This window comes from Brachypodium distachyon, chromosome 1, assembly GCF_000005505.3.
Source record: "Brachypodium distachyon strain Bd21 chromosome 1, Brachypodium_distachyon_v3.0, whole genome shotgun sequence".
Lineage (NCBI taxonomy): Eukaryota > Viridiplantae > Streptophyta > Magnoliopsida > Poales > Poaceae > Brachypodium > Brachypodium distachyon.
In genome coordinates, this window is record NC_016131.3 from 23396196 (window position 1) to 23421934 (window position 25739).

At 43.1% G+C, this 25739-nt stretch overlaps 5 protein-coding genes and 1 long non-coding RNA gene across 14 annotated transcripts; 4 read left to right on the forward strand and 2 right to left on the reverse strand.

Annotated features, from left to right (window-relative positions):
* Positions 1–1704: 1704 nt before the first annotated feature.
* LOC100833153 lies at positions 1705–3722 on the reverse strand. Its single transcript, XR_137909.4, has 2 exons — positions 3063–3722; positions 1705–1971 (listed from the first exon to the last, which is right to left on the reverse strand). It is a non-coding gene; the product is annotated as an uncharacterized LOC100833153 (long non-coding RNA).
* Positions 3723–5211: 1489 nt separating this feature from the next.
* On the forward strand, positions 5212–7374 carry LOC100832842 (acyl transferase 1). Its single transcript, XM_003563093.1, has 2 exons — positions 5212–5667; positions 6457–7374. The coding sequence occupies exons 1-2, from the start codon at positions 5212–5214 to the stop codon at positions 7372–7374; spliced, it is 1374 nt and encodes a 457-aa protein (XP_003563141.1).
* Positions 7375–8405: 1031 nt separating this feature from the next.
* On the reverse strand, positions 8406–17313 carry LOC104584742 (pentatricopeptide repeat-containing protein At1g73710). Of its 9 annotated transcripts, none has more exons than XM_024454513.1 (8): positions 14310–17313; positions 14029–14205; positions 13804–13892; positions 13579–13671; positions 10104–11855; positions 8792–8880; positions 8553–8647; positions 8406–8479 (listed from the first exon to the last, which is right to left on the reverse strand). In XM_024454513.1, the coding sequence occupies exon 1, from the start codon at positions 17238–17240 to the stop codon at positions 14472–14474; it is 2769 nt and encodes a 922-aa protein (XP_024310281.1). In that variant the 5' UTR covers positions 17241–17313; the 3' UTR covers positions 8406–8479; positions 8553–8647; positions 8792–8880; positions 10104–11855; positions 13579–13671; positions 13804–13892; positions 14029–14205; positions 14310–14471. The 9 variants fall into 9 exon arrangements, with proteins under 9 accessions (XP_024310281.1, XP_024310287.1, XP_014753257.1 ...); XM_024454519.1 differs by having other exon boundaries at positions 8553–8702; XM_014897771.2 differs by having other exon boundaries at positions 8406–8647; positions 10104–10301.
* On the forward strand, positions 9962–12304 carry LOC100840168. The gene is made up of 4 exons (XM_024457313.1): positions 9962–11659; positions 11743–11865; positions 11948–12102; positions 12272–12304. Exons 1-4 carry the CDS (start codon positions 10054–10056, stop codon positions 12302–12304), a joined length of 1917 nt encoding a protein of 638 aa, XP_024313081.1. The 5' UTR covers positions 9962–10053.
* A 747-nt stretch (positions 17314–18060) lies between the features above and the next one.
* Positions 18061–21539, forward strand: LOC104584746. The gene is made up of 2 exons (XM_010240280.2): positions 18061–18385; positions 21506–21539. The coding sequence occupies exons 1-2, from the start codon at positions 18085–18087 to the stop codon at positions 21523–21525; spliced, it is 321 nt and encodes a 106-aa protein (XP_010238582.1). The 5' UTR covers positions 18061–18084; the 3' UTR covers positions 21526–21539.
* Positions 21540–22074: 535 nt separating this feature from the next.
* LOC104582074 (zinc finger BED domain-containing protein RICESLEEPER 2-like) lies at positions 22075–23139 on the forward strand. Its single transcript, XM_010231376.1, has one exon. It carries the CDS (start codon positions 22075–22077, stop codon positions 23137–23139), a length of 1065 nt encoding a protein of 354 aa, XP_010229678.1.
* The last annotated feature ends 2600 nt before the right edge of the window (positions 23140–25739 follow it).

A 25739-nucleotide genomic window follows, 5' to 3' on the forward strand; every position in this document is an offset into this window, starting at 1 on the left:
AGGATACTTGTGGGTTGTGGGCTGCGAAACCGGCCCAGCTAACCAACCGGCGCCCGGCCCAGCAAAAATAAAAATGCTAGCGTGAGGCCCAGGCGAATTGAACAGCCAACGATTTCCTGAACAATCGATCGGACGTCTGCAGATTTTTTTTTTTTGAAAAGGGGAAAAGATCCCCGGCCTCTGCATCAATCGATGCACACAGCCAACTTTTATTGCAGAGTTTAAAATCTCAAGTCACCGATCGGCAATCGTGGATACAAGAATAAGCCAGCGAAAAAAAAATAAACATAGCGACTCTATGCTACAAGGCGTCTAGTACACTGCCAGCCAGCCCGGTTGAAGATATCCCGAGATACCATCTCCAGCCGGTTGCATCCAGTAGCCAAAAGATCCCGCAGGTGCGCAGGGAGCAGAAAAGCCCATAGTCTAATCCAGTGTGTGGCTTTGAAGATAACCTGCAAAAATGAGGAACTCTGGATTGATTAAAAATAACATCATTTTTGCAATTCCAGATAGCCCAACAGAAAGCCGAAACTCCCATTCGAACATGAGCTTTTAAAATTTTTTTCCATCCCATTAAGCCAGTTACCAAACATATTAGTGACTGAACTCGGAGGTGGAAGGTTGAAAGAAACAAAAATGATGCAGCAAATAATACGAGCGAGAGGGCAAAAGAGAAAAAGATGTTGAACGCTCTCATCAGCATCACAAAAACAACACTTTAGGCTCCCTACCCAATTTCGTTTTACAAGATTATCCTTAGTTAAAATGACTTTGGATGGGACTTTTAACTTCCAAATGTATTTCCGATGAAAAACCGTTTGCCCCTCCATAAAGTCAGCATACATAGACTTTCCAAAAAAGACGCCCGAGGAAGTAAGACTTCAGACAAATCTATCGGGTTCAGTCGTTAAATCAACCATCATTAAGCATTGTACCAAATGTAACCATATCGTCCAATTGGCACCAGTTAGATTCCGTCCAAAACGAATATTTAGAGGAACCATCGCAAAAGCCATGGCAACAAAAACGTTTTTATGTTGCACAATATGGAATAAGGATGGATATTGATGAGCAAGCGGCGAATCTCCAAGCCAGGTATCTTCCTGGAAACGAATTCCGGTCCCATCCCCAAGGATAAAATTACCGCGATTAAAAAAGTCATCTTTAACCACTACAAGAAATATGCTGATTTATGACCCCCAATTTTCGTCACTAAATCGTCACTAGTTTTCATTTATGACCTTCGTATGACCAAAATCAAATCGTCAAAAAGCGACCGTCACTAACGATACTTTATGATCTTTTTGGTTAAATGGTCATAAACGGTTATGACCAAATTGGATCGTCATAAAATTTATGACGAATTTATTTCTTCACAAACAACCCGGCCTGGACACGTCAGATCCTACTTGGAAATCTGACATGGCAAACTTTGTGACGATATCAAATGGTCATAATATGAAATCAGCCCAGTCCATACGGATCATGTTAATGGGCCTAGCACAACACTTCATTTGGGCCACGGCCTTTTTACAATCGAGAAATCTATTTCTCTAGATCTTTTCGTAATTTTGGATTTCGGCCATTGTTTTCCAATTTCAGTCAAATATTAATTGGGACACGGCCTTTTATCGGTCGAGTAAACTTTGTTTGTTATTAAACGTATTAAAATTCTTGATTCTTCCAGCAAAAACATCAGCCTAGTACTATAATGTTTGGGCCTCTCCCGCTTTTAGCCCAATACATGCATTCAACCAATATATACATCCAGTTGATTCAGCCCATCAGACAAAGTACACAGAGACAAAGTACATCAGACATAGAATTCGAATGGTCTTAGTTGATATATATTATTAGCATATCTTGGTAGCAAGACTTGCAAGGATGGCTGCCTAAGACTGACGTTGCGCTTCTTAATGCTCGATTACAACAAATCATTTTGGCGCCCTCGCATGTACAACATTCCTCCTGCATGATGTTGGCATTAGAGTTAGTTGTATAAACTTATGAAGCATAAAGCTCAGGTGGACTAAGTGTACATGTAAACAAAATCTCATGTATACTTACATGAAAATAAACAAAAATGACAAAAAAAACAATCAAGCCCTCATGCACATAATATTATGTGTGCTTATACAGTATGTTATATCAAACTTATCATGCAGAAGTAGAACTGACATATTTCTAATAGTTCATTGGATGCAAATAATGATATTCTATTATGACAACTCAAGTAAATTAATCTGCCTGCTAAAGACAATATAATGACATAATGACAATGCTATCCAACATTAATGTAGTTTTCAAAATTCTGCCTTGTATCTCCAACAGCAGAGTATTTCTAATATTCACTTCAAAATGGAATTAAATAAGAACTAATATAAGAATAACAGATGGTGGTGCCTACACCCAGGAGTATGCGGAGTACAGAGGATGATGGTGAGTTAGTGCGAAATGTTTCTTGAGAGCATAAACTAAGATTCTCAAGATACACAAAGAAGACCGATGGAATTCAAAACAGCGATTGCTAAAGAACCAGACACCTATGCTAGGATAAAACACACTAGAAAACACAAATTATTGAATGCGCATGTTATTTAAGAGTCCAGCGCACAAATTGAAATTGTAGCCATTATAACTTTTAACACATAAAAAATGCTCGATCAAGCATCTGTTAAATGCTTCAGGCATAAGGATTCTTCTATAACAATTTGACAATAAAGAAGATAGTTAAGTTACACAGCTTTTAACGCATCAAAAATCAATACAGGTAATCTGTAAAATTGCTTGGCTACTTATTTCTACCATACACTGAGCAGCTTCAGGCATAACGATTCTTCTATAACAATTTAACAAAAATAAAAAAAAATCAATAAATTCTCCTCTGCATCTCTAGGCATCTAAACATTACAAGACACTACTGTGTGACTACTTATTTCTACCATACACTGAGCCATCTTGGAATGAGAACTTACTATAAACTGAACCCAAGCAGCTGGTTCATCCATAGATTTCAGCTCGTAACATTAAAGCATGGACATGTGTTAATGTATCGTTACCTTCTACTATGAATACTCGGCCGTTCCACCCTTGCAGCAACCAACCAACCACCCATTATCCACATCGTCCTGCAACGTACTTCATTAGGATAAAACACGAAAATCATGGGATGGGATCAGAGGACCATAGCCGTGAAATACTGTTGGTAAGAGAAGATGCTGCCGAGGACATGGGAGTGGAGAAAAGCTACAGCCCTATACTCTGCTCTGCTGTCAGACGGGCGGTCCTCAACGGCGACCGACCTGCTGCTCCTTGGAGCTCATGTACCACTGCGTCTGAGGAGGCGGGCACGGATCCGGCGCGTCGTTAGGGGAGCGGAATGAATCCACGGGAGAGGGAAGGTCGACGAGCTGCAGTGAGGCTGGATCCGGCCGCAGCGAGGCAGGGGATGGCTGGATCAGCAGCGAGGTAAGGGGAGGCCGGATCCGGCGGCAACGAGGCCATGGACGGCAGTACAATCTCGCCTCCGCCGTCGGGTGTCTCGTAGTTGCAGGTGGACAAAGAGATGGTTAAGGGAGAGCGTCGGGAGGAGAAACGGAGGTCGGAGGTGATGCTGTTGTTCGGGGAGGAGAAACGACGGTGAGGTTGAATGGAGGAGGGAGGCAGATGGCGGTGGGGAGAGGAGGCTGGAGATGAGAGGGTGTGTCCAAGGGTTAGGGTTAGGACGATGCTTACATAGCTAGGTCCTGCCACCCCGAACGGGCCGGAGGGCAGCCCAACTTGGCGGATTGCTAAACCAGCCCATCTGTAGTTCTGACAAAGTAAAGATAAAATGTACCCGCGGTAGTACAAGACACTAACATTTAGTTGGTCTAATGGCTTGGTCGTAGAGATATGCAATTTAGGTCTTGCGTTCGAGTTCTGTCGTCGGCAAATTTTTCTCTACATGTCAATAGTTGGTTCTTGACCATGGGTCCCACGTGTCATTGGAACACTAGGCTGGACAAACAAGCATGGATTGACACATAGACGCGACAAGTGGACGAAATTGCTGAGTTGGCTGGTCCAGTCATACTAATGCATCATAGTTTATGAGGTTATGACGGTTTAAATTGGTCACAATCAATTAGAAATAACATCGTAAACCGCGTTGTTGTTTTATGACCATTTTGTGTGATGAAATTATGACCTTTTTGAAGCAAATGGTCATAAGTATTTAGGATATGGGGTCTTCCGAACAGTCTATGACCATTTGATGCGGAATGGTCATAACTTTATGACCATTTCAGCAACCATCACTAAGAAAATGTCATAAATCAACACATTTGTTGTAGTGAACCCGCATAAGATCCTTCCAAAACTAAGAATCAGTTGGCTTAGCCTCTGTCTGAGAAAGGGTGCTATTTTTAAGATACTTATTATGAAGCAGCTCTTGCCACATTACATCCTTGTTAAGGAGTTTAAACAGCCATTTACTAAAGAGGCATTTGTTTTTTATCTCCAGAAGCTCAATGCCTAGTCCGCCTTGATCTTTGAGGCGACAGATAATGTTCCATTTGGTCTTTCAGAGAAAGAGGGCTGGGAGCTTTAGTTGTCTCTTCCTTCGTAAATGGTCCTACCGGGCTGGTAGCGTTCCGCCTTGCCGTGTTGGTTTTCGCTTGGAGCACTGCTGGATCGATGAGAGACAGAAAGCACGGATCGTAAACGAAATGACCGAAGCGGATGACGTACCAAATGGAAAAGAAAACCTAGCTAGGATTTTGATTCCTGTGGAAAGGGAATTTAGGGCGGGTGATGCATCATGGCAACTGCCCGCCAGGGGAGACGGAGACCAACGCTTGTGCTAGCTGCTGCAGACTGGTATGTGCTAACCGTCAATAAATGAATCAAAGTTGATGGGCCGATTGCACACGACTAGCTTGTTCCTTCAAGCGGTCCGATCCTCCGCCCCACTCCTTCAACTCTGTACAACGGGCGAATGCTTTGCCGTTGCCTCAAAACCTGCGTACGTATTTGCCATCTTTCAACGACTCTCAGCTAGTCAGCTTCCTGCATGGCGCGCCCGCCTAGCAGCAGTTGCATGCCTATATATACAGAAACATTTCCATCAGCTCCGGCAAACCACTGCACCTTCGAGTTTCCATCACCTTAATTCAGCACTATACACACATACACACAAAACTACATACTCTCTCATTTCTGCAAGCCATGGTGAGTTTCACGGCACGCCGGAGTGAGCCGGAGCTGGTGGCACCGGCACGGCCGACGCCACGCGAGACCAAGCTCCTCTCCGACCTCGATGACCAGTGGACGCTGCGCTTCTACGAGTCCGTCGTCGGCTTCTTCCGCAGCCCACCACCGGGAAAAGAAAACAGAGCCGGCGCCGGCGGCGGCAACAACGTGGCCAAGGCTCTCAAGGCGGCTCTTGCGGGGGCTCTGACGCACTATTACCCCATCGCCGGTCGCCTGCGGAAGCTCCCCGGAGGAAACAAGCTGGCGGTGGACTGCACTGCGGAAGGCGTGGTGTTTGTGGAGGCGGCCGCGGACGTGCGGCTGGAGGAGCTCGGCGAGCCGTTGCTGCCGCCGTACCCGTGCGTCGAGGAGTTCCTTGGAGACGCTGGCGACCCTAGAGACGTTGTTGGCAAGCCTTTGCTCTACATGCAGGTAGCTAGTGTTTTTAATTTCACTTCCTTTTCCCCCCTTTTTTGGCTTGTGGATTATCATATATGCACTCCGATTTACTTATGATTGTTTCACCACCAAATTACATACTCCCTCCATCCAACAAAGAATGTCTCAACTTTGATCGAATTTGAATGCATCTATATACTAAGTTAGTCTACATACATACAAATTTTGACAATCTTGAGACATCTTTTGTTAGACGGAGGAAGTATATAGATTTTCTTAAAATTGCGACGCATATCATAAAGACAAGTTTGTTAGGTAAGTGGTAATTGAGACTTTTACCCCTAACTTTTCCATTCCATACTTTACACAGATCAGTTTTCTGTTTCTCACCAAAAAAAAAGGAATCATCAGTTTAACATTGTATTCAACCTGCTTCAAATTAATTAATAAGTAGCTTCGATTTTTTTTACAAAATTTGGTGCTTCGATTGGATGCACCTAAAATGATAATTGAACTAGCTTTCTAGTTGCAAAATTATACAATTGTTGTTAAAAGTGATGCATAATAGTCTTGCCTATTATTATTGTTCCATATATTCATTAGTTCAATTAGCACAAAAGTGTCAATATGTTCTCTTTGACGCTGAAGAATGTCAGACACTTATTAAGAAAAGAGGGGGTGAGGTGTGAACCAATCTTATATCTGATCATCTTAATTATTCTAGTTCCTTTTGTCGCCTATCAATATTTGAACTATACATAAATCATCATCGCGGCAGCATGTCATTATGATTTGTGACTTACTTCATATATATGTTTCCAGGTGACACAACTCAAATGTGGAGGATTTGTCATTGGACTTCACATGTGCCATTGCATTGCTGATGGATTTGGTATTCTTCAATTTATCAAATCTATAGCTGATTTTGCTTGTGGTGAATTGGTTCCTACCACTTTACCGGTGTGGAAAAGAGATGTTTACACAGCACGAATCCCACCATCCATGGACCATATCTACCCGGCATATAAACCCTTTCTTTGTGGGTTGGACCGTACGGGGGATGATGTAATGCTATCAACTCAACCAGAAAACATGGTAGTGCAATATTTCTTCTTTGGTCCAAGAGAAATAGAAACTCTAAGAAGCCACATCCAAGGACAACTCTCCAAATCCGCCACAACGTTTGAGCTGATTACAGCTGTCATGTGGCGTTGCCGCACATTGGCACTGGGTTATGGGTCTTGTCAGAAAGTGCGTGTCATGTTTACTCTAAATTCCCGTGGAAGAAGCATAAATAGTGATACCCCCTTACCACGTGGTTACTATGGGAATGCACATTTCTCTCCTATGGTTGAAGCCACGGTTGATGAGTTGACTGGAAAGCCACTCGCTCATATACTTGAGCTTATGCGCAAAGCTAAGTTGGACACCACGATGGATTGCATGGAGTCTATGGTGGATCTGATGGCATTATGGAGAGAGCAACCACCTTTTGGCATGGACAGAGTGTATGAGGTTAGTGATACGAAATGGATTGGGGGCGGCAATGCACTTCGGCTCGGGAAGGCTGAGCTGATCGCTGCCGGTACACCCCTTGCGGGGGACCTTGTTTCAAAATTAATAAGCTATCATACACGATGCAAGAATGAAGACGGTGAGGACTCAACTGTTGTATCTCTCTTACTGCCAAAACCAGCAATGGAGAGGTATACAAAGGAGATGTCGGTTTGGTTGAGATGATCGCAATATATGAAGAATTGGTATTAATTAAGTTGCTCATGTTGTACCCGTGTGCAGGCCATTTTGTTTTGGTCCATTATTTTCCCTTTTTTCATCATGTTAATAAATCGGACTTGGTTGTGTGCTATTTTGAAACAGTAGCATGCCACTCGTTGTTACCCTTTATGTACCACCCTTAATTTATATCAACGCTTAGGGCTTTTATGTTGCTCTTAGAAATAAATATAAGGTCTTGTTTGTTCTTCATGCATATATGGCAAGTGCAGTTTAGTCATTCGGAGAATAGAGTAATCGTGTTCTCAGTGAATGATATAATCTAAAAATTACAAGAGTATATCCGCCTTGCTGGCATGGCTATTGTCTAGAACACCATTCGGGCCTCTGAGCTGGGGGCTGGGCATGGCGCCTGAAGGTTTTAATGGCAATAGAGTGGACGATTTTAGTGTTTTTGTCCCCAAAATTCGTCCGATGGACAGTGCCTTTACCACTAACAACTACTAGGAGATGTGGGCTTTAAGGATTTTTCAAAATCGCAGCATGATCCTGCATGCCTGGTCTGCTAATCCTGTCCGTCGGTGACTGACCATATGTATATGTAATGTAATAAAGCGTCAAATCACTATGCAGATTGCTATATGACCAGCTTAACGTTACATGTTTTTCTAGTTAGCTTGCTAAATACTTCTGCAAAGGATTACTTCCTCCGTCCCATAACACGAGACACGCATGTATTCCTAAATCGTCGATTTAGCTAATTAAATATAAGTTAAATAATTAAAAAAAATATCATTAGAAAGTTCTTTCGATACCGAATCTAACGATTTATTTTTTGCTAAGAAAAATACGTATTTAATAGATCAAATTGATCAAATTGATGATCTAGTAATACGTGCGTGCCTCATATTATGGCACCGACACTGCTACACGTACCGACATCATGCGTACGATTTTCATACGACAATCAGTACTAGCCATCCATCGCATCAGTTGGGCTGGCTACAACCATCCATCGTTGTGTCGTACCAAGTTCGGACACGGAAGTGTCTTACGCATAGTGATTTCGTTATGGTACCGAGGGACTAGGTAACAATGTTTCTTTCTGTGCCTGCAGCGAGTATTTCCCTTTCAGTTCAACTGCTAGACAATCTCTAAACAAAAGGAAAGAATTGCAAGCAGACCTCGAGGACAAAAGGAAACCAAAATCAATCCAGCAGCATAATGAATTTGGAAGGTTCAGCAGGTTGCATGAAAGAAATCCTGGCGGCGGCATCACCTGTACATAAATACAACCCCAATGGGACTTTTGGAGCAAATAGAGTTGTTGAAATCTGAAAGCGATAAATACTAAATTAAGAAAATAAAGCTATTTAATAATGAGAGGGCTCATGAAATGAAACAGTAAAATTGGAGAGCTGACCGAGTATTGAGGAACAAAACCAACTGCCAACTCCTTAGGCACCGACGGTGCGGTTCGCAGGTCATCTAGCATCAATGCCATTCCCATTCCTGAACAAACAAACATATTATCGAGGATGTATCATGTGAAAATCTATATTCGGTAAAAACTTGAAAACAGATCAGATGAGAGATGGAATTTCTAAGCACTTAAACTTATTTTATCAAAAATCCCCATTAGGTGAAGCTCATGATTAGAGGTCAAGTTTTTTTGTCCATAAAATTCGGTTTGTTTGAGATGTGATGACAGTAATATCCTAATACGTCGCTTTATTCATTGTGCGGTATCTTGTTGCGAGCGAAAGTAATATCCTTTTGTTTATCTTGACCCTTGATGAGAAAATCATCTGGCGCAAGCAGATGCCACACAATAAGCTAATCTGGGCATGTGCCCATATTAGATTTCCCAAATTCTCGTTCATCAAAACTGTGATAGGTCCAGACCCGCCACTCCTATTTCTCCATCACATCGGTTTGCTCTTGTTTCTGTTCGCAAGGAGAGGCGGGAGGAGCACCATCCAAGGAGAAGAACGAGGAAGAGAAGAGGAGAGAAATTGCAACCCCTAATCCCCGTTCAGGTACTCGGTTTATCTCCTCTTTGGAACATTCTCACTTATTATCTTTCAACGAGGGTTGTCTTATTTTTATGGGGAGAGGAATGGGCTAATAACTAATTACTGGATGTGAGTTGTTCTTCCAAAGTTCCAATAGTAGACATCCATAAGACGGTCTTGGGGAGATGGCGATCCTGCGTTCATGTATATTCCTTTTTATGACAAGTACCAATTTGTTTCGAGGTCCAGGGAAAATTTATATTTATTTAATATCAATTTGGATTTCATGACTAGTCATGGCCTGCTATTGTTGAAAGTTGACATAAATCATAGATAAAGGAAATTCATTGGAGAGAGAATCTACCTCAATTATTTTCTGGGAGTTGCAATCTTGAATATATCTTTATGTACCTATAACCTAAATTGTTTCGGATGAAAATCAGGAATGTGCTCTCTTTAAAATCAACAAGAATGTGGCCACTCGGGTCTAAAGCCCATTATCTCTTGAAAGTTGGAGTGCTAAGTAAAATGCATATAGATCGATTCTTCCAAAACAAATGGTGCTTATTAGTTATTATCTTCGTACATAATCACAACATCTGGGATTTACAATAACAAGATGATTGTCCTACATTATGTTTCTTATTCTTATCAGACTTGCACGTAGAGTATGGGAAATCTTGCAACAAAATGGCGAAAGGTTTTAAAGGAGGCATTAACCTTACGGCCTGCAGGCCGATTTCTTCAACGCCATCCTTCAGTTCTCTGCTTATTGTTTTTTCTTGTAATATTGTACAAGTACTTCTTCAGCTGGTTTACCCTCCTTTTGGCCGCATCACCTATCTTCCTATTCACTGGCTTCTTCCTTGGAATCATTCTAGCTTATGGTGAACCAAACAATCCAGAAAATGATCATGTCTACAAAAAGATACAAAAAGTTAAAAGTCGGAATATCCATGATAATGGTAAATCAGCTGGGGGTGTATCTCTTCAAAGAATTCTATCTAGTGAGGAGGCCAAACACAACAACAGAGAGCAGAAAATCCAGAAGGGAGTTCAAGGTGGATGCTCTTCTTCTGAATCAGGATCAGCTGCATCAGATGGCTCAGAAACCGATACCCATCCAATGCTCCACACATTTCATCAGCTTAGGTCAGGCACCAGTTCATCAGTGTCATCTCAAGATGGCGATTCCAATGAACGTAGCACTGACGATGAAACTGAGAAGGAAGAGGTCAATGCTGACAATGAACATGACGAGGAAGGTGTTAAAGTTGTGGCATGGAGCGCTGATGATCAGAAGAACATACTAAAAATTGGATGTTTGGAGATAGAGAGAAACCAAAGGTTGGAGATGTTGATTGCTAGGCATAGGGTTAGGAAAGACGTAGATAGGAACTTGATAGATTTTGGTAGTGGTGATTCCATCCCAACAGTGGAGGAGTTATCAAAGTTCAATGTTCAAATTCCAACTGTTTTTGCACCTAGGAGAAATCCTTTTGACCTTCCCTACAATGAAGAAAACTTCCCGGATTCTGCTCCATCCGCACCGTTGAAAATGAGAAGCACGTTTGATCAGACATGTGAGCAAGAAGATGAGGGTAGCTCCACTACAGGAGATAACTCAAGTAATGTCGAGCCTATTCTTGTTCCATCTCAACCACATATAAGCATGGCACTTAGGAGGCATGAGAGCTTCACAGAAGGAGCACCATTCCTCAGTGACTTCTGGCAAGATTTACAGCCATCTCGGTTTAGACCACATTTTGTTATGGAAAAGAGGGCAAGTGACGGACATGCGGTTCCCAATCTTGAAGGAGAAAATAGTGAAAATAGCTCTGTTCATGACTCGGAAAGTACTTCTTCAGTTACTGATCAAGGAGTCCAGAAAGAGCTATTGGAGGATAGCCGAAACCAAGGACATGTGTCTTCATTCAGTCAAACAGATGAAGAACCTCCTTTGGACCAAAATATGAGAGAGATTCCTTGTCCTCTTGACATCGAGCCACCGGTACTAATTAGCGATTCATCAGATGATGACATGTCACTACCTGGTGGACATATAAATGATTGGGAGGAAGCTCAAGACACCGAGAATTTGAATTCATCACATAGTATACCGTTGGAAGATCTTAGCGTTATGGAATACCCACAAGAAATGGAGATGACAAGCAACGATTTCCATCAAATGTCCCCGCATTCAGATGATCCTGAGTTACTGTCATCATCAACAGAAAGCACTAACCCTTTTGAAGTTCAAAAAAATGAAGAACCAGGTAATCTCAGAAATATCACTTATTTCTATGAATTTATGTCATGGATCTCAAGTACTATTGAGCAATAATTTCCTTCTTTCTAGGCAAGGAACTAGAGATCATTGATGACACCCAGATTGCTGATCCAGTGTATGATACAAGTCCATCGGGAAGTGATAAGCATTCGACAACGGATTCAACGGTTAATGCATTTTTCCTGCAAGGAGGTAACTAGTAACTGAAATAACTTCATTTAACTCTGCAGATAACATTTCCTTCATTTTCAAATAGCATAGTATTATGAAGCAGGTAATGGTTGTACTTTTGATGCTGAAGCAAGCATGGAAGAAGGGTGTTCACCATCAAGGACTAAGGTTGCTTCCAGTGAGACAACTATGTCAAGTTTGCATTTAGTGGAGGAAAGCAAACTTAGACAAAGCAAAACATCAGAGATAAGTGGGCATGTGATTGTTTGCCACGATGGAATACACACAGATTCTTTCAGTCATGTAGACTCGACAATATTGGATATTAGTTCTCATCCAATAACCAGCAACTAGCCTAGCTAGCGTTAAATCTTAAGACTAGGACAAATTCTTATGTGATTTTAGTTATGAATCTATCCATGTATAGCTTAGCAAGAATGTTGTTCATGAGATGTCTTGAAGTTGCAAATATCCGACATGGCATACTTGTAAATATGCTTAGTTATGAATCTATCCATGTATAGCTTAGCAAGAATGTTGTTCATGAGATGTCTCGAAGTTGCAAATATCACATTTTACGCCGTACTTGTAAATTTATGACAATGTTTATCCCATTTTAAATATGCTTTTACCCCTTTGCAAACTTGTTACAATCTTTATCACTATTTGACTAATTTGCTCAGCTCAGACATGATGGGCCAACCTATTAGACTGATGTGGCAAGTGACTGGATGTCAAACTGGAAGAGTATTTTCGCAGGGGTTTTCTCTTGACTAGGGATGGCAATGGGCCCCTGGAAATCCGTGGGGAATTCATATATTAGGAGATGGGTATGGGGTATTATAATCCCGCCGGCTAATATGAGGAGCTATAACCCGTTATACTCTTGTATGCTTAAAAATTGGCATGATTTCATATACTCCCTCCGTCCCATATTAAGTGCTGAAATATTACATGTATCTAGACGTATTTTAGTATATAGATACGTTCATATTTAGACAAATCTGAGTCACTTAATATGGGACGGAGGGAGTATAAGATAGCATATGTGTCTAGCAGCGTGATATGTACTAATAATACATTTATCGTAGAAACTACTTTATTATCTTTTATCACAATATGTTATACAAAGAAAATATTTGTTATGTGTAAAAAAAAAGTAACATTACAAGATTCTGACAATATCATGTGTGTTCAGATTTTTAACGCTCCGAACCCGACAGAGGTGAGGATGAAGAAAGTATTTCCAATTACGGTTTTGCTATTGAAAAATCGCCTATTTTTTAGTTAGAGATCAATCGACACGCTTGACCATTGGATCTACCGCAGTATATGTGACAGGAAAGAGGGAGGATGGCATCTATATCTTAATCCAACGGATCTGATGCGTCGACTGATATTTAAGATTTTTTTCTTAAAAATCAGGCGCCTGAGATATAGCCATGGGCGGACCCACGTCATGGCCCATGGGGGCATCTGCCCCCACTTGAGTTTTTTGGCCCAGCAGCATATGGCCCATTTACAAGTAAAATGGCCTACTCAGCCCATGTATATGCCCCCACTCAGCCCATTTATCCATTTTTGCCCCCTAACTTTGTTTTCTGGGTCCGCCCCTGATATAGCTACGCCCTTCCAGTTAAGTAGGGATGGACTAGAACACCCGGGGGAGCGACATCCCTGCTCTTGACTAAACCCGCACATCGGTTTGAAATTTGACGAAGGAGGTCAACATACCTCAAGTGGCACTCCGAAAGTTGGCCGACACACAGGTAGGGTCGCCTGACCTTTCAAGTAGCTTTAGCTCGATTGTGAGCATATCTTGATGTTCTGTCATAATGGATCACATAATGAACATTATAACCGTGTCAAGGAAAAAATGATGCTTTTGCTGCTCAAAATTTACTAATCCCTTATCAGACTCCAGAGACAAACTGGTTAAAAATACTCTAAAACCATCACCTGCCAGAATTTTGATCCACATAGCTGCAGTCTCCAAGCAGCAGCTGTGCACACTTCACATGGAGCCATGGGCATGCCCAACCCCTTTACTGCACAGAAGGAAATTATCATGTTACACATGAGTCACCTTGATGTCCCACCAGTATGGACAGGAAACTGCATGAAAGTATTACTGTGAAAAGATTTCAAGGAACTATACAAAATATTTTAAGGAAATGGTCTCACTGAAATGCACAGCAGACTGGAGGTGGTTACACTTCATTATTGGGCCATTCAGCACCAGAAACTGGCAGCAGCCACAGAGGAGGTACTGTGCCAGTATCAGCTATACAAACAGGGGTTGCGGCTCCTGTTTAAAGTATGACATGGAAAATATTCCTCCCCTTGCCCCACACATATACACTGAATAATAAGTGAATTATACAGCTGAAAAATAAATAATCAATAGAGAAAACAGAACACTAATAACCACCAGTATAAAAGATTGACTGGAGCATTGGACTCACCTTCAACAATCATCGATGACACTAATATTTCCAATCCCCATTCTCTATCTTCAAGCAAGCATGACTCATCTCAGATAACCAATTACATTACCTCCAGCTTCAAATTCCACAACAAAGTCATCATCTCTTCGGGAGCTTATCAGAGTGAACTATTTCAACATCTCATTCCTTGACTAACTGAGCAGCAAGATTATTGCTTCCAGTTTCTCTATAGGAAACCTGTGTTTTATGCAAATATTTACTAAACTCGTTGTTTCTGTATGCAAGAAGGCCGTTTATCCTTCTCATGCCTTCTGACATTCCAGATATCCCATAACAAGTTGACAAATGGATGTAGGTTACTGGGTCCGGTTTGAACCCTGAAGCATGCATCTTAGTGAACAAACTGAAAGCTTTGTCCACCTCTCCACAGGACGCGTACACCTTGAAGGCAACATTGTATGCACAGGGATCAATTGTCAACTCAGGCTTTAAAAAATGCTCACAAATATTTAATGCAGCAGCATGCATGCCAGCCGTGGAAAACAAGAATGCAATTATAGCTTGCTTGGCAGAATTCCTGCCATCACTATATGCTGATTCTAACTGCAAAACTTCCTCTGATAAAATATTGATATTTTTCACTGCAGAAAATATCATTCTAAAAGTTGAGGCATTTGGGAAGGTTTTATCTTCCAACATTTTCTGCACCAATTCTGCACATTCTCTTAAGTTTCCCTTGGCCATATAACATGCCATAACAGCATTATATGAATCATGGTCAGATATTAAACTTGAATTTTGTAATTCATGAGCTATCTTAATGGACTCATTAAGCATGCACATGTTACTGTAGAGGAACATCATGGTTATGTATGAAACATGATCGGCCTGATTATTTCTCCTCAAATTGTCAAAGATTGCCTTAGCTTCAATGACCAACCCAAGTTTTGCATAAAGGTTTAGCATGGAATTCGAGGCAATTGTATCAGGGCCACCATCCATGTTCCCCATCCTTGCATACAAACCCTGTGCTTCCTTCCAGCAGTTAACCTTGCTGTAGGCCTTGATAAGTGAAGTTAACACAATATGGTTTGGAGTGATTCCAGATTCTTCCATCAAGTTGCTATAGTGAAGTGCCTTTTCTACTTGTCCTGTCTCTGCAAACATATCAATCAGCAATCCGTAAACAACAACATTTGGCTCCACATCTGAGGCCTTCATTTCATTGTACAGATCTATGGCTTCAGATGCCAAGAAACTGTGGGAGTAAGTTCTAATAATAGCAGAGTATGTCTCACACGATGGTTTCAATCCTGTCTCTTTCATTTTACGTAACAGCTTGTTAGCTCTCTGTGGAAATCCACCAGCAGAAAACATTTGTATTAACGAATTGTAAGTACACTCATCTGGTGAAATACCAGACTCCTTCATGTTCTCAAGTAGAGAAGTGACTCTGTCATATCGTTTGGCTAAACCATAAGCCTTGACCATCACATTATATTCCACAATGTCCCTCTTGCCCCCAACTCCCCTAGCATAGTGGAAAACATGCTCGGCTTCTTCCCATAGACACCTCTCTGCAAAAGCATCAATGATAGCAGCAACAATCTTGGATGAAACCTCCAGAGCTCTGAAATGCCTTTCAAAGAACACATGTGCCTTATCAAGAAATCCTTGATCAATATACATCTTCATGACAACTGGCAAGAACTGTCCAAGAACACAAGTTCCAGACTGCATAATCTCTTCGATCACATCTTCTGCTTCTCGCACCATTTTCCTCTCGCATAGCACTTGCAACACAACCCTATAGCTCACGACATCAGCACACAACCCTGTCCTCCCAATTTGATGGTAGTACTTCAAAACTCCCTCCACATCTCCCATTGAAGCAAACACCGTCATCATCACATTGTACGTCTTAATGTCCGGAGTGACACCCCTGATGACCATGTTAGCAAGCAGCGCCTCTGCCACCTCCATGCGGCCATGCAACCCAAATACATTGATCATCGTATTGAAAGTATATATGTCTGGCACAACCTGATAAACCAGCATATCAACAAACATTTCCATCGCGTCCTTGAGCCTCCCAGCCTTCCCATAAAGGGCGATCAACGTGTTATAGGTAACAACAAGCTTTGGCTTCCTAGGAACTTCCTCAACGCCAGAGGGGCCAGCAGAATCAAGTTTGTCATGACACAGGTCAGCCAACAAGAATTGCATCTGTCCATGGCAAGAAACCGTTGTGTAGTCAAGATGAAGAAATTCAACATCAAACCTGCCGTCGCACCAATTATTGAAGAGGGCGAGGGCGTCTGAGTAGCGGCCGTCGTCCTTGAGGATGCGGACAAAGGTGTTCATGGACACCTCGTCAGGGGCGACACCTTGTGCGCGCATGTGCAGGAGAAGCAGAAGGGATTCCTGTGCCAAGCCGGCCTTGGCGAGCGCATCGGCGAGGGCGGTGTATGCCGGATTGGTGGGTGTGAGAGCGTCGTCTCGGACCATCCTGAGCCAGGTGCGGCGGAGCTCGGACCACCTGCGGGCGCGGGCGAGGTGGCGGAGGAGTACGCTGTAGTGTACGGGGTTGGGGGCGTAGCCCGGGAGCGCGCGCACGCGGTCGAACAGGTCGCGGGCGCGGCGCCAGTGGCGCTGCCGCGAAAGGAGCGCTGTCTGCTCGCGAACGGACATGGACGCGAGGGTCTGATGGGAGGGGTAGAGGGCGGCGCTGGTGGGGTTCCTGGAAGCGGTGGAGGAGGTGGTAGCGGGGACGGGGGCAAGGTTGTTGCACGACAGGGGAGACGGCGGGGCCAGACGGGGAAGGTGGAGACGGCACGCGGCTGCGGAGTGAGGAGGGAGGAGCTTGGCGTGTGATCCGGTAGTCGGAAGCTTCCCGGCTCCGGTGACGGCGGAGCCGGCGGCCGGAGGGCAGGCAGGGGTGAGAGTCATGCTGGCCCCGAGCAAGCGAAAGCAGAAGGGAAGGAAGGAGACGAGTGACGAGGGGTTTAACGCCTGCGGAGCCCCCTGCTGACGGATTTGTTTCCCTAAAATCAACCGATGTGCATTGTGCAATACCCGAAAATGCCTCCCATGGTTCAGGGTGGGCCAAAAAACCGAGAAACCGGGACCGATCACCGAAAAACCGAGAACCGAAGCCGATTAGACCGAAACCAAAGAACCATATTAAACTTCGGCCAGACACCTGAAAAAACCGAAGTATTCACGAATGGCCGCCCCTAGCCCAACCGTTACCCATGATTCCTAATTAATCTCCTCGTCTAAACCATCAGGCCGACTCCTCGTCTCCTCGAGACCTCGAGTTTCGAGTCGAGACACTTTGTCTCCTCCTTAGTCCTGATAAGTTATAGCCTTCCAGGCTTCCACGACTCCGTCGTTTTATCTCCCAAACCCTCGCCACGCTCGGCGGCCATAGCCCATCACATCGCACCGGCCGACGGCGAGCGTCCGACAGCCGTTCTCCTCTTCTGGCCGCTGACGCCTTCATCCTGACCTGGTCTGCCTTGCGCACTGAGAAGCCAACGACGGCGGCGCGATAACAACGAGCAAGAGCAAGTTAGCAACCAGGTGACTGTACCGAACTTGCCAGTGTATTCAATCTCTCTAAATCTTTACTGAGTCTTTCTTTTTGCGAAGTAAATCTCTACTGAGTCTACTCTATGAACTATGAATCTCTGTACTGCTATCGGATTCTTCAAGTCTTTTTGCTTATTTTTATTTTCTTCTTGGCTCTTCCTTGTGTTAGATGTCCGAACTAGAAGAGAACACGGGATCGATGAACCTCATGCAGAGTGACAAGGGGGATGGAGAGAAGGATGATGATGCTGCTGCTACAGAGGGGAAGGACAAGGACGATGCTGCTGCTACAAATGGGAAGGACAAGGACGCTGCTGCTGCTAATGAGGGGAAGGACAAGGACGGTGACAAAAAGGATGAGAAGAAGGATGCAAGGAAGGACATAGCTGCAAGATCAGATGTGTGGCAATACTTTGAGAAGATTAAGGTCGATGGTATCTTGCGGAGAGGGAAGTGCAACTACTGCAGCACTGAGATCCTAGCGCATCCTGTTCACAATGGTACGTCTGCCTTACACAGGCACTTTAATTCATGCAAGAAAAATCCCAATAAGAATAGTAAGGACAACAAACAAGGAACTCTGCAATTAACTAAGGGTGATAATCCTAATACTTGGAAGTTTGATCCCGAAGCACTTAGGAATGCATTTGTTGAAATGATAATAGAGGATGAGTTGCCATTTGCATTCGGTGAGAAATCGGGTTTTAAGAAATTCATGTCTAAAGCTTGCCCACGCTTTAATATCCCATCTAGGAGAACAGTTACTAGAGTGTAACATTCCAAAATTTCAAACTTTTACATGTACATTGCATCCATGAGCATCATGCCACAATTGCATATTTGAATTCAAATTTTGAATCTCAAAAGGCTTTAAAAGATTTGGTTTACACCGTTTTGAGCTTTGGATTTTCAAACCAATAGGGATTATGCATAAAAGGGGTTTAGTGCATGTATAAGCTATCCCATAATTTTTGGATAATTATTTGGAGTTGAAAAAGTATTTTATTTAAATAGTTATATAGCCCTAAAGGCATTTATAGGTCAAATGTATTTTTATGTATTTTATTTTGAGGGGAAATTACTCCCAAAAGTTGAATCATGGTAAAACATGATTTTACAAATTTTCTGGAATTTATTTGGACCAATTTGGAGTTCAAAATCAAAAGTTATGGAAGAAATGAGAAAAAGGGAAAAAGAAAAAAAAAAGCGGAAACCGGACCCGACCGGCCATTTTGGGCCGAACCGGCCCCGTCCCGCACGAACCGACCGAGCCGGACCGGCCCGACCAGCCGCATGCGCGCCCGAGCCACTGACGCGCGGGGCCCACGCGTCAGCATCTCCTTCCCCAATTCCGGCCGAAGATCCCGCGCCTGCCATGCTCGCCAGCCGCGCATTCACCGCCGAGAACTCCTCGCCCTGTCCTTTAAACGGGAGCCCGAGCGCGTCCCTTAAAAGCCCTCGCTCCCCTCTTCTCTTTTCCCCTTCTCCCCGCTCCCGATTTCGCCTCCAGGCCACGGAATTGCTCGCCGGAGCTCCTTCGCGTCGCCGCCGATCTCGCGCCGTCACCGCCGCTCCGGTGAAGGATCCGCGCCGCCGCCCGCCGCCCGTCCGTCGCCGACCGCGGAGCCGTCTCCGCCTCGCGCCCCCGAGCCGCCCGCCACCCCGAGCTGCTCCCCGCCGCCCCGCGCGCCCCGCGTCGCGCCGCCACCCGCGACCCGCCTCCGCCCCGCACGGCACGCGTCGCGCCCGACGCCCGCTGCCCCGAGCACCCGCCCCCGCCGTCCGCCCGCCTCCGCGAGCCCGAGCCCGAGCCGCCGCCAACCGCCGCCGCCACCGGTCATCTTCCCCAAGACCGGCAGCTCCCTGGTAAAAAAAAAAAACAAAACCCTAACCCTAGCCCCCGACCAACCACAACGCGCCACGTGGCAGAGCTTTTTCCTTTTTCTTTTTCGGCCGAAATACAAATAGCACTTTTGCAGAAAAGCCCCCGTCTTTTCAAATGATCATAACTTTCAAACCGTTTGACCAAAAAAATTGAACCACACCTTTCTGGAATCCTTACGAAATGTAGAACCTTTTGGCACTGTTCAATTTCAAATTTGAATATTTGAATCACATTCAAATTGCAGAATAGAGTTTTATGCCATTTAATTCATAACTAATTATTTAGAAGTCCTTTTTAATTGAAACCAGTGCCCAAATTATTTTTTATTGTCCTCTGTCCAATGAGACAGATAAATAAATATTTTGAATTAATTTATTTGGTTGATGCCAATAAAATCTCATTTTAGGATTTAAATCCTAACCCTTGCTTTTGCTTAAAAACCCTAATTGCATGTGCTTAATTCTCAAGGCCTTGGATCAGTAGATCACCCAAATAAAATAAACCAAACTCATGTCACATGTTTTGCATTGCATCATGGCATACATATTCTTTTGCTTGTATGGTGTGTTTATGTATGTGTATGTTTGCCTGATTGTATAATTTTCTCGGAGAGCGAACTGTGTGACTGTGAAGAGTGTCTGAATACCAACTACTATCAAGGCAAGTTCACTTTGACCATCATTCCATTATTTTATTATGCACTGGATTTTTATTAGTTGCATTGTTAGGATTTATTACTGTATCTATACTAGCTATGATCTGTCCTAGTAGTATAGGATACCTTTTGTCATGACCTTAGCACCAATTGCCATCGTAGTAGTAAAATGCTATGCTATGAGAATATACGAGGGTGGTGTTATTACAATGTGATACTATTGAATTATCTTATGATTTTCCTGGTGTATGTCAAAACAAGTAATTCAATGAACCGTCCTGGGTGGGCTGCTTTGAGTATTCGGATGTCGTGACGTTAGGTCCATTTCTATGGGGCCTGCTGAGTCGTCTCTCCGTGTGATTCGGGAGTGTCCATGGTCGTCTCCCCGTGCGATTCGGAGAACGCCTGCGTCACAATGTGCGATGCCACCCGGGGTAACTAGAGACTGTACTAGTTTCCTGTTTAGTAGCTTCCAGTACAACCACATGGTAATATGGGCTCTACCAGGATGGATGTAAGACATATGATCCTGGATCCGAGGGATTGTGCAGATGTAGCCGTTTAGGTGGGAACGTAGGTCCCTCAGGTGGTCCGGGTGATTATGGTCTGAAAATTCCTGTAATCGATGCCGTTGCTACTCTACCCTGAGGACAGCAAGGGATTAACCCGTCGATTTCTGTGGGGAAAGTGTACAACCTCTCGAGAGTGTCAAACTAAGTACTTAGTCGTGTCCCCGGTTACGGACAATTATGAGCAAGTAGATATTGGGGCTGTAAGGAAGGTCTCACTCATTCCAATTTCCTAATAAAATGAATGGTTTGAACTGGGTAGGAGCATTGATGTTTCTACTCAATGTGCCTAGGTTAATAGGAGCATGGGTGTTTCTACCCCATGTCCAATAGTGATAAAACTATTTAATGAAATGATAGAATGTTACATTGATGCTTTTATGCAATTAGCCAAACCCCACCTAGCCAAATACTGCATATAATTGACAGGATCTGTTATAACCCTTTTGTGAACTTGCCAATACATAAAATGTATTGACCCCCTAGTGGTTGCAACGTTTAAATGTTACAGGTGAACCAGGTGAAGAGTGAGGTACGAATTGTTAGGGTTGCGAGTTTACATTCCAACATGTTTCGACTGTGGAGTTGTTATGGTGCTCCTACATCTTCTGCTTTCCGCTGCAAGATTTTATCTTCTTCCGAGTTAACCCACGAGGTTATGCAATATGTAAGGTTCTGGATCAATGCGATGTAATATACTTTTGACCTTTGTATCTTGATATTACATCTTGAAACTGTGTGTGCTAGCGAGTCGATCCAGGGACTAGCACTGTAAGCACAGAGATCGAACCCTAGTAAGGGGGAGGATCGCTTCATAGAGATGTTGTGAGAATTTACTTTGAGCAGAAAGCTAAACTTAAACAGGTTTTCAAGGAATCATGTCAGAGAGTTTCTCTTACAACAGATTGTTGGACTAGCTAGCAGCAAGATAGCTACATGACTGTAACTGCACACTTTATTGATAAGGAGTGAAATTTTCACAAGAAAATCATTAGCTTTTTCAAGGTGAAAGGACATAAGGGGGATGATATTGGTAAACACTTGCATAGAGTCTTGCTGGATTGGGGAATAGATAAAGTTATGATCATAACAGTTGACAATGCTAGCTCTAATGATGGGGGTATTGCTTACATGAAAAAGCAACTGAATAGCTCCAAAACTAGTATAAGTGAAGGCAAATTTATTCATATGAGGTGTGTTGCTCATATTGTCAATTTGATAGTTTCTGATGAGCTAAAGGAAGTAGATAATTCGGTTAGGCGTGTGCGTGCTGCTGTTCGATATGTCAAGAATGGTACATCTAGATTGGTTAAATTCAAGGAGTGTGCTGAGTTAGAGGAGGTAGATAGCAAAGCATTCTTGACCCTTGATGTCCCAACTAGGTGGAACTCCGTTCATCGTATGTTAAAGGCTGCTATCAGTTATGAGAAGGTTTTCGCAAGGTATGCAGAGGAGGAACTAAACTTTTCTATTGATTTGCTTAGCGAGAAAAGTCCTGGAGTACCAGGCACTGGAGTCCCAGAGGAGTTTGATTGGGAAAATACAAAAAAGCTAACAGATTTCCTAGGTCATTTTGCTGATCTTACTGTTTGCATATCGACCTCACAACAGGTCGCAGTTCACAATTTTTTCCATGCGATTGGAGAGGTGAATTTGCTGATTAAAAATTGGATGCAAAGTGATGATCAGTTGCAGGTTGCAATGGGCACAAGGATGAAGGAAAAATATGACAAATATTGGGGCACTTGGAGGGCCAAGGAGAACATGAACTTGCTGATATTTGTGGCTGTTGCTCTTGACCCAAGTTACAAGTTATCTGACTACACTCAGCTTGCAATTGAAGAAATGTTTGGTGAAGAAACAGGACGGAGAGTGTGGTCTGCTGTCAACACTTGTGTTCGGGACTTGTTTGAAGAGTACATGGTTTTGTATGCTCCCAGAACACCAAATCCTCAATCAACTGATGAACGTCTAAGTAAAGAATCAGGTGGAGGTGGCCATGCAAGCTTGATGAAGTCTCTCATTGCTAAAAAGTTGAAACTAAATAGCGGGGCGGCGAGTAGCAACAGTAAATCTGAACTTGATAAGTACCTAGCAAAAGATTGTGAAGATGACGGCAAGAAGCTGGACATCCTAAATTGGTGAAGGCCAACTCCAGTAGGTTTCCAATCTTGTCGTGCTTGGCTAGAGATGTCCTAGCAATTCAAATAACCTCGGTGGCCTCCGAGTCTGCGTTCAGTACTGGTGGGCATGTGCTAGACGATTTCAAAACTTCTCTAACCCCCTTCATGGTTGAGGCACTAGTGTGCACTCAAGATTGGCTAAGGAGAACAATTCCCATCAACATTGAAGAGAACACCGAAGAATTGGCAAAGCTAAAAGAAGGTAAAAATATAGATTTTGTAACTGTTTGTTGTTTCATTAAATAAATTGTTTGTCTCATGTTGTCTTCATTGTATTTCAGAACTTATTAAGGAATTTCGTGACAAAGCAAAAATTGATGGTAAAGCTTCTGAGTCTAGCAAGGCTAGGCTGCCTAGCAAGCCTGCCACCAAATCCACGACCAGCAAGCCTACTTCTTAAACTATATGGTGAGAATTGCATGGTTATAAATTTAGTTCTACGCTTTAGTCTAGACAAGTTATTTCCTGTAGGCTATAGCATTTTGGCGATTTGATGCTGGCTTTTGAGTCTTCGATTTTCTGGAGTCTAGACAACTTGGAACCTTGGAGTTGGACTGGTGCACTGCAGACCTACCGCCTACAGTCGGGGCATGCTGCCATCTTCAAAATTTATGTGTTCATTGCATGTTAGATGTTACTTGCTGGCTAATGCCATTTATGTGTGTCTGTGTCACGGAAGACTTAAACCTATGTGATTTTGCTAAATCTGTTTTCAGTACTATTTTTACTCAACCAATTATGTTCGGTTAGTTCGGTTCAGAATCGAGAACCGAACCGAACTTTCGGTTAACCGAAATTTCTGTTCTCAAAAATTAAAAGGTGATTTCGGTTCTCAATTTTGAAGAACCGAATTTCATGAAAACCCGAAGAACCGAACCGAACTTTCGGGTATACCCGAACGCCCACCCTGACCCATGGTTATCTACCTATGATCAGTATTCAGTGGGCAGACCACAGGGTGTGCGTTTGGTTTTATACTTCAGTTAATACGGTTTCGTATAAAAATCGTGTTCGGTTTCGGTTATAACCATTTAATTTATGTTCGGTTTCGGTTATAACCATTTAATTTATGTTCGGTTTCGATTATAACCAAATTACTAAAATTGACGCGATTCCAATTTTCCGTCGGTGACCGCCCGAAGCTGACCCTCTTTGCTTCTTCCAATCAAGTCCAATAAGCCAAACTTGGACAGAATCAGCCACTCCGTAACCAAGAAAACAGGAAAGATGGGAGCGGGAACCTAGTCTTATAATCAGTTGGCCAACTACCAAGCGCATATATTTTGGGATTTCCTTTATTCTCTCTTCCTTAATTGCTTCCAGATCTTACTTGCTTTTGGTCTTCCTTGCTAGTGGGCAGATCCAGCCCTCACTCTATGAGGGTCAATGCCCCTGCCTAATTTTGATATACCGATACAAATATTAGATTTTCATCATTGATGACCCTTCTAATTTAAGTTATAGCCTTTTAAGAATGTTTAAGTTCCCCCTCTCAACTTCCCTCCTGGCTCCACCCGTTGCACTGGAATCTTTTGATACATCATGCAGTCAGCTCCATCGTTACAGAGTATCTTGAACTTTTCACATAGGAGTAGTACTCACTTGTGATGAACAACCAACACCGATCAACGAACAATTTCATTCATGTTGGTAATGCAAGTTGCTGTGGGTTGTGGCCTGCTTCTCTCTTACAGCTCGTTTGGCATCCAACATTTGGTAGAAATGAAATGAAATGAAATCCAATTTGTGATAGGATTTTATTCGGTTGAATTTGAATTCTAGATTTAAAAGTCATGTTTGTTTACCACGTGAATTTGCAGAGTGAGAGACAATTCCAGAGAAATGACGGATTTTAAAAAGGAATTAAGGTTAATTATATTGTGATTTCATGAAATTTGAGCTTAAATTCTTGTGGCCAATGTCGTGCCAACCAAACAAGTTGGTTTCTGGAATTCAAAATGAATTCCTGAATTTTAGGCCCAAATGATGGATGCCAAACAAGTTGCCAAAGTTTTTTTTGACGAAAATGGCAGCGCCGATTCAATTAATTAAGGGTTGGAAAGTGCAGAAAAAAAAAACAAGACGAGTACAGGAGGAGAACATCAAGAAGAGAGTAGAATATAGAGGCTAGAGCGACTAGAAGAAATTAGAAGAAAGCATAAAGGAACCGAGTGAAACCAACGGATTTGATCCATTATAGTCTTATGACACCCTTGAGACCGGCATCTTGGCAAAGCCTCACTTCATCATAGATTGCATCGGCGATTTTGTTGGGATCATCGCGGTAGCATTGAAGACATGGTTATTTCTTTCAATCCAGATGAACCACCAAGAGATCATGATCAGCCTGTTTAGGTTCTCCTTGTCGGCATTAGATATGAGTGAGTCAGTCAAGGAGCTCCACCACTGAAGCAACGAACAGGCCGGCAAAGCATTGGCAATCAGAGGAGCAGGCGAGAGGTGATGTTGTAAGAGGCTCCACACCTGCTTTGCGAAGGTGCAAGTCGAGAAAATATGGATGGCCGTCTCTGGGTGGCAGAAAGAAAGCTGACATGTTGGATT

What these genes read in the sequence shown, in the direction of transcription:
- LOC100840168 (XM_024457313.1), top strand. Translation starts at nt 10,054, where the DNA reads ATGGGAAATCTTGCAACAAAATGGCGAAAGGTTTTAAAGGAGGCATTA. An exon ending in TCAAAAAAATGAAGAACCAG is followed by an intron (nt 11,660 to 11,742) that starts GTAATCTCAGAA and finishes CCTTCTTTCTAG; the next exon opens with GCAAGGAACTAGAGATCATT. An exon ending in CATCAGAGATAAGTGGGCAT is followed by an intron (nt 12,103 to 12,271) that starts GTGATTGTTTGC and finishes ATCCATGTATAG; the next exon opens with CTTAGCAAGAATGTTGTTCA.
- LOC104584746 (XM_010240280.2), top strand. Translation starts at nt 18,085, where the DNA reads ATGAACCTCATGCAGAGTGACAAGGGGGATGGAGAGAAGGATGATGAT. An exon ending in AGCGCATCCTGTTCACAATG is followed by an intron (nt 18,386 to 21,505) that starts GTACGTCTGCCT and finishes TAAATGTTACAG; the next exon opens with GTGAACCAGGTGAAGAGTGA.
- LOC104582074 (XM_010231376.1), top strand. Translation starts at nt 22,075, where the DNA reads ATGATCATAACAGTTGACAATGCTAGCTCTAATGATGGGGGTATTGCT.
- LOC104584742 (XM_024454529.1), bottom strand. Translation starts at nt 17,240, where the DNA reads ATGACTCTCACCCCTGCCTGCCCTCCGGCCGCCGGCTCCGCCGTCACC.
- LOC100832842 (XM_003563093.1), top strand. Translation starts at nt 5,212, where the DNA reads ATGGTGAGTTTCACGGCACGCCGGAGTGAGCCGGAGCTGGTGGCACCG. An exon ending in AGCCTTTGCTCTACATGCAG is followed by an intron (nt 5,668 to 6,456) that starts GTAGCTAGTGTT and finishes ATATGTTTCCAG; the next exon opens with GTGACACAACTCAAATGTGG.